The following is a 13,237-nucleotide window of genomic DNA, read 5'->3' on the forward strand; positions in this document are numbered from 1 at the left end:
AAAAGTGCATAGAATCCCTAAAATTGGGGGAGATCTTACCTGCCCATGCTTGCGAGCCTCCCAAGGAGTCTCCTTCGTCCATCTCCCCACCCACCTATTTTTCCCACTGCTTTAAATGGAAAAGTGCATGGAATCCCTAAAATAGGGGAAAATCTTACCCGCCCATGTTCATAAGGAGTCTCGACGGCTAGAGGGGGCCCACCAAATAAGGTTTCAAAAAAAGGCTTGGCGGGCTCTCCCCCCTTACACACTGCTAAGTTGAATACTAGACTTCAATCTTAGTTAGCTGCCACCTTTGCCTAACTTTTTCAAAATCGTGTGGACAGCCACTTGAGGCTGTCCAACCAATCAAAACTTTCCCTTTTGTTTTTTTTGTGAAACAACACTTTTTCATGGGCAGGTATGAGTGTGTAACATGGGTGCCCATGTGTATTTTTGCATGCCCATGCTTTAGGCACTCCACTCGGGTGCCCCTCGAGTGTGTAACGGGCCTCCCTTGTCCATCTCCCCGCCCACCTGTTTTTCCCACTGCAAGCCGGCCCTGATGCCCAGGCAGTCAGCAGGCTACGGGTGGGACGTTGTGCACAGGTTCACACGTGACATTCACACGTTTTAGTACAAAACTGTTCGGTTCCAAGTTCCCCAACTTCCAAGAATCCAAGGGGATCCATGGGCGCTACACACAGCCGGGACGATGTTCTAGAAGATTCGGAAGAAGAAGACGAGGAGGAGGAAAAGGGAGCACAGGAACAAGAATTCCATTCGCCCACTTCTTTATCGAAATCCGGTGCAAGCTCAAGCTCCAAAGATGCATCCGAAGCCCTCGATTCCAAGCTGGGCTCTCTGTCCCTGCGCAGCAAAAGAGGAGCTCAAGGGCCTCAGAAGGCCAAATTCTATCGCCATCTTGGAGGTAACTCTACAAAATCCCAATGGATTGTTGCTGATAAAAATGTTTCTTGGGAGTTTGTCAGAGAGGGGGATGATGCCTCTGATGGTGAAGAGAGCGATAGTGAAGATGATAAGGGCTGGAAAGCCTGGTTTCTGCTTGTGGGCACCAAAATCCGGGCCCCTGTTGGTGACAAGCTGCAGATGAAGCTCTTCCAGGAGCAGCTCCGTGTTGATTTTGTGCATCTTGGCGTCTGGGCGCTCAAATTCCCATCCATCTCTGTGTACACAGACTTCAACACAGAGTTTCGGAACTGCTTGTTTGAAAATACTTACATGCTTGAAGCCACCGAAGAAAACAAAATTAAAGTGTTTGGTAAAGATTTCATGGGTTGGGCCAATCCGGAAGTGGCAGATGAATCCATATGGGAAGATGCTGAAGATAGCTTCAAGCCTCTGTTAGCGCCTAAGCATAGCTTAAAAGAAGATTATGTTGAACCCATCCCAGGGGGCATACAGAGCCTCACCATGGGTGCATTAGACCATAGCTTTCTTGTCAGTGTTAAAGGCATAGAAGCAGTCCGAAACCTGCCATCTGGCATACACGGAAAGGGTGTCTCTGTCACGTTTGGCAAGGAATTCGGCGTGGTGCAAGATGACTCATCATCCTTGACTACCCCCAAAAAGGCCATGCTTATAAAAGGTGAAAGCAGTTTGATGGTCATGAGCCCATCTAGCTACAATAAGGGCACACCTCATGCCACAGGTGTGCATCAGCTTGATGTCAGCACTGGCAAAGTTGTCACACAGTGGAAATTTGAGAAGGATGGAACCCCCATAACCATGAGAGATGTCACAAATGAAGGCAAAGGTGCCCAGCTTGACTCTACAGGGTCCACTTTTCTCGGGCTGGATGATAACAGGCTGTGCCGGTGGGACATGCGGGATCGCCATGGCATTGTACAGCAGTTGTCGAGTCCCGTGCTTGACTGGGCAGAAGGTCATCAGTTCTCCCGGGGGACAAATTTTCAGTGCTTTGCAACCACTGGAGATGGGTGTATTGCTGTGGGTTCAAAAGATGGTAAAATACGCCTCTATGGAACCACCTCCATGAGAGTGGCTAAGACTGCCTTCCCAGGTTTGGGATCTCCTATCACACATGTTGATGTCACCTATGATGGGAAATGGATTTTGGGAACCAGTGATTCCTACTTGATTCTCATCAGCACAATCTTTAAAGACAAGGATGGACGGACAAAGACGGGCTTTACTGGCCGAATGGGCAACCAGATTGCTGCTCCAAGGCTATTGAAATTGAGTCCACTTGATGCACATCTTGCAGGAAAGAACTACAAGTTTCATGGCGGGCAGTTTTCTTGGGTAAGTGTGGAACTTCAGAATGCCATCATTGACTGGAAGTATTGATTTTTTGTTATTGAGGATTTCATCATATCTGGCATTCTGTTCCATTTGGGGGATGTACTGGCTGCAAGCTTGGATTAAATGGCATATTATGAATTTGTATGCAATATAAACAATGAGCTTCTCGGTCAAAGCATTATTTTGGATCCTAAGAGGTGATGGAGGTTGATGCAGGTAACTGAGAGTGGTAAACAGGAGCGTAATCTGGTAGCAACGGTGGGCAACTTCACAGTTGTATGGAATTTTGGGAGAGTGAAGGATAGCACTCATGAGTGCTATGGCAACACGCAGGGATTGAAAAGCTGCTATTGCTACAGAGTCATTCCAAAAGAAGAGTCCATAGTGGACAGCAAGTTTATGCACGATAACTACTCTTTAAACTCACCAGATGCACCTCTGGTTGTTGCTACACCTCAAAATGTCAGCTCCTTCAATGTGGCAAGAGAGTAGATTTGTGGCACCCCTTTATGACAGGTTGTTATCATCTCTTTGTACTTTATTTGACATTTATGCTCTTATTTCGTTTAATGTTGCGTATTGGCACTTTGTTTGTATAGCCAACAGATGTTGAGGATATAAATAGAAATTAGTGTCATGGATGTGTGTGTATGCATGGAACAAGGCTGGCCAATTAGCAAGCAGGTAAGGACAGAGAGAACATAGTCACAAGGGACGGGGACGGGATGGGGGACGGCCATAAGTAGGGAACGGGGACGGGGGAGGGAACGGCACTCAAAAAATACTTTTTTTAAAAGTTTTTCTACTCTACACTTATTCTACTTTAGAAGTACATCAAAATGAGCACAAATTTACACTAAAATGGTAAGCTTTTGAGTCATATTAACAAAATATGCTGATCAAAGAGTGAAGGCATTGACGGTTGATTGTATTAATAATTAAGTAGATACAAAATGAGTCATGACTCAAGAGTTAGGACTAAGCCTTAAGGAGGCACAATACATGGAAGGACTCAAATGAATCAATGACAAAAAGTGCTAAAGCCTAGAGGCTAGAGCTAAGTAGTAAGGTCCATGAATCATGATCCATGAATGATCATCCATGTGAAGTGCTCGCCTCATGGTTATGGGTAGCTTGTGTCAAAGGAGCATCAAGCTCATCCTTACTCTCATCTTCATTGGCATGCTGCTACTGCACCTCATCCTCTTGTTGCTCTTCTTGTTGACTCATCTCCCACTCGGTGAAGGGATCTGCCTTCTTAGTCACGCTCTTGCAAAGCATTCACAAGTTCGCGTTGACGAAGACAAGGTCATTGGCACGCTGTACCCCGAGTCGGTTCCTCTTCCTAGAGGCAATGTGGCTGTAGGTGCTCCAAAGTTGCTCCAAGTAAGAGGAGCTGACGCCTTGGCTAAGTATGCAGATGGCCAGCTGTTGTAGCTCCGGTTCATCCGAACCAAAGTCCTCCCACCATAGAGCAACACCAACTTTGGAGTGGTTGATTTGTGCATCATGACAACCATAGGAGCCATGAAATGACCTGTACATGGAAAGGTGGTCCCTAGTCTTGCGCCTAACCGATGCATCAGGCACAAGACGGTGACGGTCCAAGGTGATCCTCCATCCAGCGCTCACCTCCCGGTCGCTCTCTTGCTTGTTGCCTTGGAATTCTGGGTCCACCACATAAGCTGCTGCATGCAATGGAGAGTAGTAGGAATTTCACCTTCCTAGACACAAGGCATGGATCTCCTCGTATTTGTCTTCGTCAGGCACAAAGTCTTTCAACTTCTCTATCATGCGATCCATGGCCTTGTAGACCTTGCCTATGCATGGTTGCATAGCGTCTACAATCCTCAATAGGTGGACTATGGGCCTCACCATAGCATCCGTGGTCTTCACACTCTCCCACCAAGAGGCGTCATCCGTCCGTAACCTACACTCTTGGCCGGTGTTTGTACGGGACTCTTGCATGTTGACAAACTTGTCGCTAAGGAAAAGCCTCCTCAAAGCACCGCTACAATCCATTAACCGACCCAACATGAGGAAGTTGTAGGCAAACCGGGTGTTGGAATATTTGAGGGGAGAGAGAGAGGACCTCTTGTTGAACTCATGCCGAAGTCTTTGGTGGTTGAGGACAAAGGAGACCATGGTGTTGGCCTCCTCAATGATGGGGCTGATCCATGGCAAGGCCCCTATGTTCTTGAGGAGGTTGTTTAGGCAATGAGCCATACAAAAGGACACCGTGACATGTCCATACATACCTTGGAGGATAGCTCCCGTTGCCCTATTGGAAGGCTCTCCATCCGCAACAGAGTTGTCACGTAGGCTGTAACGCCTGTGACCGACGGCAGACCGGATGGCCAGACGGGGCTTTAGCGTCAACGCCTCGGCCGAAGCGCCGAGGACGTGGCCATCCTGGGTTCAGTGGGAGAGGACGCCCATGCGGAGTCATGGGCGCTAGTGTGGACGGGAGGCCACACACTATATAGCCTAGGGGATGAGAGGCAATCCTCATTCTTCCTCTGTGGCTGGGTGGTGAGCCAGAGGCCGTCCCCTCCTGTGGTAGCGTCCCTAGTGGTGCTACGGTGATCTAACATTGGTATCAGAGCTTGGCGTCGGGATCGCGAGTGGCGTGCGAAGCGGACCGAGCCGTTTAATGATTGGCTCTCAATCAAATTTGGGGGGATAACCTTATCCCAAAGGTCCTACAGCAAGAAGTCGTGGAGGAGAAGAGGTTGGCCATAGCTGGAAGGAAGGTTCCCTCTATTCTCTCTCTCTCTCTCTCTCTCTCTCTCTCTCTCTCTCTCTCTCTCCGTCGCACACACCCAAGCGGAAAATTGCAGTTAAGCAATTTCTGTTTTTTGCTTTGGAGCTTGTTAATTTGTGTTTAATTCTCTGTAAGAGAAGTCGATTGTGTGTGTCTGGAGCTGTGGGGAGTTGAGGGTCGACTGTGTGTGTCTGGTGCTGTCGACTCTATGGAGCGAACCTTGTAAAGGAACTGGCGGCCTGCCCAGCGGGCGGCCTGCCTGGTGCTGCTGGCGGCTAGCCAGGCCAGCGCCGGCGGTGGCCAGCACACAGGCGGCCAGCTAGCCCACAGGCAGCCAGCCAGGCCAACGCCGGCGGCCAGCCCATAGGCTGCCAGCCATGCCAACGCAACCGGCGGCCAGCCAAACTAGTGCCGGCGGCCAGCCCACAGGCGGCCAGCCAGGAATTTTTATTTTTATTTATTTATTTTTGGTAAAAAAATAAAAAAATAATAAAAAAATCAAACGAACACCTCTCTCCCGGCAGTGGAGGGATAATCCCAAAAGTAAAGGGATACTCCAGGGTGGTTCAAGCACAGGTTCTCGCGGGGAATAATTTTTTTATGAGTTGCAGGAACCTTTCTCTCGGATCGGAGCATCCCGGAGTAGAGACACTTGTAGAGGCTCGCAGCGCAACACTAATCGGTAGTCGACGATAGTCGTCGGCGACCGTAAGGGGGGTGACTATTCTCTCTTCACTGCTCATTTTATTAGCGTTTTTTTTTGTAATTTCCGAGTTCTGGTATTTTTATTTGTGTAAGAATTAAAATATGTCTGCTAGGCGTAGTGTTTCCCCACCGCCTTCTACTTCTCTAGGGTTTTCAAGTCTCTTGTCCTCACTCGCGGGTTTGATCCCGACCGAATTGTCAGGCCGTATACGCCCGACCATTGTCCGGTCCAGAGTGCGCTCGTCGATCACGCGTGATCCGCCAGCGCCCTCCTCATTTGTTGACCCCACCTTAGGACCCAGCGAGCCCGCAGCGGCCGTAGTAGCAAATGATCCCTTTCTGGCCGATGAGCCAAATGACATGAACACCGACGTCGTCGAGGGGACCGAGGAGGACCTCTTGGAATATGACGACGACGATTATGACCTATTGGACCCTGCCGACGTTTTGACAGAGACGGAGCTCTCTAGTGGACTTTTTAAATATCTTAATGCAAAACTGAACAATATGGGTAAAGTCCAGGCTGACTTAGTCACGATACTACAGAGCATCTCCACACGGTTAGACGCACTGACAGCCGCCTCGGCTAGTACTCCGACTCCTCGTGATAGACGAGCTCCCCTGGCACGGGTGAGCGTAGCCTCGCCAGTGGTTGCAGGAGTACAGGCCGATGCGCCTGTGGAGCTGTCCGTAGAGACAGCTTCGTTGTTATTGAAAGACTTGAAGCCGCCTAGTTTTGGTGGCGAGGAGAAGGAGAGAAACAAGGACTCGGTCAACATGTTTCTAGCGAAGTGGTCAGACTTGCACGCGCTGCGATAGCAGCCTAGCCGGGTGTAGCCCGTAGAGGCTAGCCTCTCATTAACCGGCAAAGCGTACAAGTGGTGGATGAGTTTGACAACTCGTCCTGCCACTTGGACGGAGTTTGAAACAATGTTTCGAAAAGAGTTTTTGCCTGTTAATGAGGTGAAGAGAAGCTGGGAGTTATGGGACAAGTGCTCGATGGAGAATAAATCCCTGACTCAGTACATCTTAGATTATAGGGAGATAGTACTCAAGCTAAAGGGGATCGATGAATTCCAGACATTGCGAGGCTTTTAAAGAGGCCTCAAAGATGATTACCTTGAGTACGTAGAGCCCTTACAGCCTAAAGACTTAGCAGAGGCAATTAAGTATGCGCAGATATTCGATGACATCAAGCGCCGTAGTGCGCGTGGTGGTTCGAGCAGGGCCGAGGGTAGTGAGAAAAGGAGGTCAGGCCTTAAAAGAAAAGGGTTCCGCAACGATAAGCAGGGGGATAGGATGGACCAGGGAGGACAGGGTGGTCATTGGTCTAAAAAACCGCGACCATCCAGGAAGAAAAGAGACAGTGAATTCCAAAAAAAAGAGGAGTATATTAAAGCGCGAAAGAAAAATCGCTGCTTTAATTGCAACGATGTAGGGCACACGAAGGCTGAGTGTCCAAAGCTTAAAGCCAGCACGAGCGGCAACGAGCCCAAAAGAGATGGTAAATCCTCTAGGCAGTTGCATACAGTGCAGAGACTCCCTCTGAGTTCCGCAGAGTTCAGAGAGGTGACAGTGTGTCATTGTGATGAGCATCATGCTTGTTTGGTGACACCAGCGATGTGGCAGCCTATTGTAGGTCCGCATGACATGGTGCGCATGTATGGCACCATAGGTGGCCGTAGAGTCACAGTTTTTATCGATGATGGAGCTAGCCACAACTTCTTGAACTACTCATTAGTCAAGAAGTTGGGGTTGACTGAGACCCAGAGCGATCATGAGTATACTGTTGGCCTAGCCAACGGGTATGACAAAACGGTATGGAATACCGTAATATTGGGGGTCCCATTATCTATGCAGGACTCTGAGACTCCGCTTGACTTTCAGGTCATGCACTTAGCCAGAGCAGACGTATATCTAGGTAGGGAGTGGTTGTATGGCTTGGGCCCTAGTCTAGCTCGGAGTTACCTACATATTATGCTACGTTTTGAGTATGGAGGTAGAGTCATTACCCTGCAGGGCGACGGTACAGTCCCCGCCACACCACTTATTTTCTCCATGGAGCTGTGCACAGCGGTCCGCAGAGACCAGATAGCAGAGGTATATGCTTGTTACCCTCTTTTAAATTCTGTTTCCGTAGATGAAACTGTAGATGATGTTTGCGTAGACAAACAAGGTAAACAAAATAGCCTTGGACGAGACCCACTGTTTGAAAACCCTGTTTGGCATGCATGCGATTCAAACAAGAAAAAATCCAAGGCAAAAGAGACACTAAAGAAAAAGTACATAGATACTTTTTTGAATTTATTAGAGGAATTTCAGGATGTTTTTCCTGATGATTTGCCAGATGGCTTACCACCATCTAGAGAAGTAGACCATGGCATCGAAGTTATGCCAGGATCAAAACCTATAAGCAAACCTGCTTATAGATTAAGCCACTCTGAGGCACAGGCGGTGGAAAAACAATTGACGGAATATTTGAACAAAGGCTTCATTCGGCCTAGTTCAAGTCCGTGGGCATCGCCTATTCTTCTGGTAAAGAAGAAAGACGGATCTATGCGGATGTGCATAGACTATAGGGCTCTTAATCAGGTAACGATTAAGAACAAGTATCCGATGCCACACATGGATGAGTTGTTTGATCAACTCTATGGATCGAGATACTTTACAAAAGTAGACCTGAGATCAGAGTATCATCAGGTTAAAATTAAAGTAGAAGATGTTGCGAAGACAGCATTTAGGATCCGTTTCGGGCATTTTGAGTTTTTGGTTATGCCATTTGGGCTAACCAATGCTCCAGCGACATTTATGATGCTGATGGACAGCATTTTACGTCCATATATGGGAAAATTCGTAGTAGTTTTCCTAGATGACATTCTTGTGTACAGTAAGACACAAAAAGAACACATAGAGCATTTGCGTCTAGTGTTCGAGTTGTTGCGAGAGCACAAACTATTTGCAAAGAAGAGCAAATGTGAATTTTTTGAAATAGAAATTCACTACCTTGGTCATATTATATCCGCTGATGGTACGCGGATGGAGCCAGAAAAAGTAGAGGCTATTCTTAAATTGCCAGCACCGAAGAATCTCGAGGAACTGTAGATTTTTCTTGGCATGTCGGGGTTCTACCGACAGTATGTGAAGGACTACGCGAAGATCGCAGTCCCGTTGACTAACCAGTTATTACGGTCAAAAACTAAAAACATTAGTTGGGGGGAAGCCCAACAAAAGAGCTTTGATAAGCTCAAGGTGACTGTAGCAGCTGCACCTGTTTTGACTATCGTCGATCCAAATGAGCCGTTTGTCTTGGAAACAGACGCTAGTAATGAGGCCATTGGGGCCGTACTTGTGCAAAGGGGACGCCCAATTGCATTTGAGAGTAAAAAGTTAGATCGTGCGCAGCGTAACTACTCGGCTTACGAGCGAGAGTTACTAGCGATAGTTCATGCATTGAAAAAGTGGAGACACTATTTATATGGTGCTTCTTTTGAGGTCCGGACGGACCATGAAAGTCTGAAATGGCTTTCAAGTCAAAGTGAACTGAAGGGTAGAAAAGCTTGGTGGACGGAGATTCTACAGGAGTTTGACCTTCAGATACGTTACCAGAAAGGTAAGTATAACGTGCTGGCAGATGCACTTAGTCGCATGCCACAGATTAATGAACTTAGTTTCACAGTCTTCCAGAATGATTTCTTGGAGTCACTACGTGGTTTATGTGAGCACGATCCATCTTTTACAGAGGTCTGGTGCGCTGTACGCGTACGCACTTCTTCACAGACGCGACCACCTCCCTCGTTTTGGCACGGATTGCTAGTTCGGAGAGACTGGCTGAAGGTGCAACGGGAAGGGAAGCGAGAGTTAGTCCGGAGAGACTAGCCGAGGGAATGACTCGGTGTGGGTGGTAGTGGACAGGTTAACTAAAATGGCAAAGTTTATCGCCACGAAGAAAACTGTTAAAACGCCAGAGTTGGCAAAACTCTTTATTGAACATCTCTACAAGCTATATGGCGTGCCCGCAGATATAGTGTCGGATAGAGATAGAAAGTTCAACAGTCATTTTTGGAGGGAAGTCTTCAAAAAATTGGATACTACTCTGAGTATGAGTACGACAGATCATCCGGAGTCTGATGGTCAAACTGAAAGAGTTAACCAAATTCTAGAGGATACGTTGCGTTCTTATGTTGGTAAGAAGCAATCTAATTGGGAAGAGTACTTGCCCTTATTGGAGTTTGCGTATAACAGCTCCAAACACTCAGCGACGACTGGATTTACACCATTCATGTTAATGTATGGATTCCAGCCGAGATCTCCGATGGCTGTAGGCCTAGAAAAGGAGAAGATTCAATGTGTCAAGGATTTCCTTGAAGATATGAATGATATGCTCAGAGCCGTACGTGAGAGCATTCGTAGCGCTCAGGATCGCGCTAAAATTTATGCGGATAAAGGACGTAGAAAGGTGACCTTTGCAGAAGGTGACTTTGTATTCCTCAAGGTTCCTGCGCAGTCAGAAACCATGAAAACGGGAAAGTGTGATAAACTTTCTCCGAGATATTGTGGTCCTTTTAAAATCCTTAAGAAGATTGGGGACGTAGCATATAAACTTGAGTTACCGGAGAGTTCTCAAGTCCATCCTGTCTTCCATGTCTGTAAACTGAAGAAATCAGTTCACGGGTTAGAGAACGCAGTTTCTCTAGAGATTTTGGTGGACTTGATAGAGCCACCAAAGATACCACATGAACCTGAAAAGATTCTAGGGTATCGTGATAGACAAACCCGACATAAAGTGTACCAGGAGGTACTTGTTAAATGGACAGACAGGGATGAGGAGGCCGCTACTTGGGAACGCCGTAGTGCAATCTCCAAGAGGTTCCCCAGTTTGTTTTCGAGGACGAAAACTCTTCTTAAGGGGGGAGTAATGTCACGTAGGCTGTAACGCCTGTGACCGATGGTAGACCGGATGGCCAGACGGGGCTTTAGTGTCAACGCCTCGGCCGAAGCACCGAGGATGTGGCCATCCGGGGTTCAGTGGGAGAGGACGCCCATGCGGAGTCATGGGCGGCCAGGCGGAGTCATGGGAGAGGACGCCCATGCGGAGTCATGGGCGGCCAGGCTAGTGTGGACGGCAGGCCCCACACTATATAGCATGGGGGATGAGGGGCAATCCTCATTCTTCCTCTGTGGCTGGGTGGTGAGCCAGAGGCTGTCCCCTCCTGTGGTAGCGTCTGTAGTGGTGCTACAGTGATCTAACAAGAGTCCACTACATGCTCGGGGCCAATGATCTCCATGGTGGTAGCCCACTCTGTTGCAAGCACATCCATGCTCTTCCCGGTGCCGGATGCATCATGAGATGAGATGAAGTACATCTATCCGCGGGAATATGCAACCACGCCATGAATACTCCTCTTGTGGGTGTCGCTCCATCCAGAAGGTGTGTGTGCACTTGTTCTTATATAGATAGGCAAGAGAGAGAGGCAAGGGCCAAGCCTCAAAGGCCAAGGCAAGAGGGCCAAGGCAAGTGCCAAGGCCCAAGAGGAGAAGGTGTCCCCAAACGGTCACGTAAACAGTCGAAAAACGGCTAGAAAACAGACCGTTGTGCAGGGCGCAACAGCTCTCTGCCGCCCCCCCATAGGGCTTCCCCCCACAATGTCCCCGGCCAGTAACCGTCCCCATCCCCCATCCCTTGTGAGGGACGCCTCCAGGGGGACATCCGTCCGTCCCCTTTCGTCCCCGTTTGCTGCCGCGTCCCGGGAGGGCGTCTCCCCGTCCCCTGTGACTATGAGAGAGAAGCATAGACAGTTGTGCACACAATGATGATGAAGCTACCTCAATGAGCCAGCTAGCAGTGCGCTGCCTTAACAAACATGCAACTCGTTTTAAGCAACAATGGGCATGTAGTAGTGTTAACCACTCCGTTGGTTACCACCCGACCTGCCGTAAGGTGCTTTGTTATCTTACTCGCTCAAATGGGCACTTATTTTTTATAAGACGGTGCTCGAACATATAAAGCGGCCTTAACTTGACCTTAATGTCAAACAAGGAAAGTCTAAGGACTTCGTGTACATACTTGCTTAAGACTAGTAATTGAGGCTGGACCATTTCCGGCCTAGTGTGAAAACTAAGCATTTTTGACACTAAGCAGCAATACACAATCTTTCCCTTGCAATAGAATATTTGGAACTCCCCTTCTTCTCTATTCTTGCTTGTATGTATGCTATTGAATCTTGTTTGCTTGATGCACGCATGCTAGATAGGTGTATTTATAGGTTTCTCTCTTGCATTAGCTTCTTCTTTTTCCCTCACCTTTTTGTTACAGATAACCATCGTGGAGACTACTATTTTTGCCTCTCTCTAGGCATAGAGAGCTCCACCTTTACCCCATTGGCAAAAGAGCATTCTAGTGTGACAACAGAGTGAGGATTGGAGTAAAAGTGTCTTGCCCCCAATCGGGAATAGGCTCATACTGACAGAACCACTGAATTCCTAAGATCATGTCACACCCCAACAGAGGTGAGACGATGAAATCTCGTTGAAACGAGGCCTTCTGAACTTCAAAGGCAAATTGCTGTGCCTTCTGGGAAATATGGGTGCGAAGACCAAGTGTAAATCTGTCCACAATCCTTCTTACCATGCCCTATAATATGATAGAAAAAATATCTATTTTGTGACTGGTACTTCCTTTGCTCCTCAGGAGGAAGATAACCTCCAATAATGCCTGCTTTAGCCTTTTCATCAGGGGTTTTCTTAGGTTTATTATCTTTCTTACCCCCTGAACTGGAGCTATTATTGCCGTCCTTCTTAGCATCTTTAGAAGAAGCATTACCTTTCCCTGTTTGTGCAGCTGATTGCTGCTGTTGGGGTTTGGTACTGGACGGAGATGACTGCTTGGGCTTGCCCCCGTTCAGCTTCATTTCTTCATTCTGAGCGAGAGTCAGAGCCCGGTCATATGTACTTGGTTCAAAGTTACGAACTGTGAACCGAATGTTAGAGTCCAATCCACGAATGAATTGCTCCATCTTAGCCTATGCAGATAGCCCTAATTGTTGTGCTAAAGTAATAACCTTTCCGGAAAACTGAAGCACTGGGGATCCGTTCTGTCTGAGTCCATAGAACTCATCTTTCAGACCGGTCATGTACTGGGGTGGGAGAAATTTGGTCTTCAGGTCATGGACAAAGATGTCCCAATCAAAGGCTGTGACACCTGTGGCCTGGTCTGTATGAATACTAGACCAATGCTGCCACCAAGTGACTGCCTCACCAGTGCGATGGGGAGCCGCTAAGTGGACTTTATCTTGGGGGTCTGTGATCCCAGCTAATGGAAAATGAGCATTAAACTGATGAATAAATTGATTAACTGATGAATAATCACACTTACCATCATACTTATTGAAGTTTGGTTGACTGCGAATGATGGTGGTTGATGCTGCTGCGGACTGCTGGCTGGTGACACCTATGACTAGGGAGATTGAGGAGAGCTGTTGATACCTCAAGTGATGGCCTCCTTTT

The 13,237-nt window shown here is 47.8% G+C and overlaps 1 protein-coding gene across 6 annotated transcripts in view; it reads left to right on the plus strand.

The window, feature by feature from the left end:
* The first annotated feature begins 470 nt into the window (after positions 1-470).
* Positions 471-13,237, plus strand: part of LOC147610310 (protein CYPRO4-like) — a 69,052-nt gene continuing 56,285 nt past the window's right edge. For all 6 annotated transcript variants that reach the window (XR_015264002.1, XR_015264004.1, XR_015264003.1 and 3 more), the window contains exons 1-2: positions 471-2,265; positions 2,482-2,781. Coding sequence is in view for 3 of the 6 variants with exons in the window: in XM_086785987.1 (XP_086642113.1) it covers positions 670-2,265; positions 2,482-2,757 (1,872 nt within the window). In the remaining 3 variants the exon portion in view is untranslated. The remainder of the gene's footprint in view (positions 2,266-2,481; positions 2,782-13,237) is intronic.

The sequence above is a fragment of the Cibotium barometz genome, chromosome 49 (genome assembly GCF_041138505.1).
Source record: "Cibotium barometz isolate CiBa-2024 chromosome 49, ASM4113850v1, whole genome shotgun sequence".
Lineage (NCBI taxonomy): Eukaryota > Viridiplantae > Streptophyta > Polypodiopsida > Cyatheales > Cibotiaceae > Cibotium > Cibotium barometz.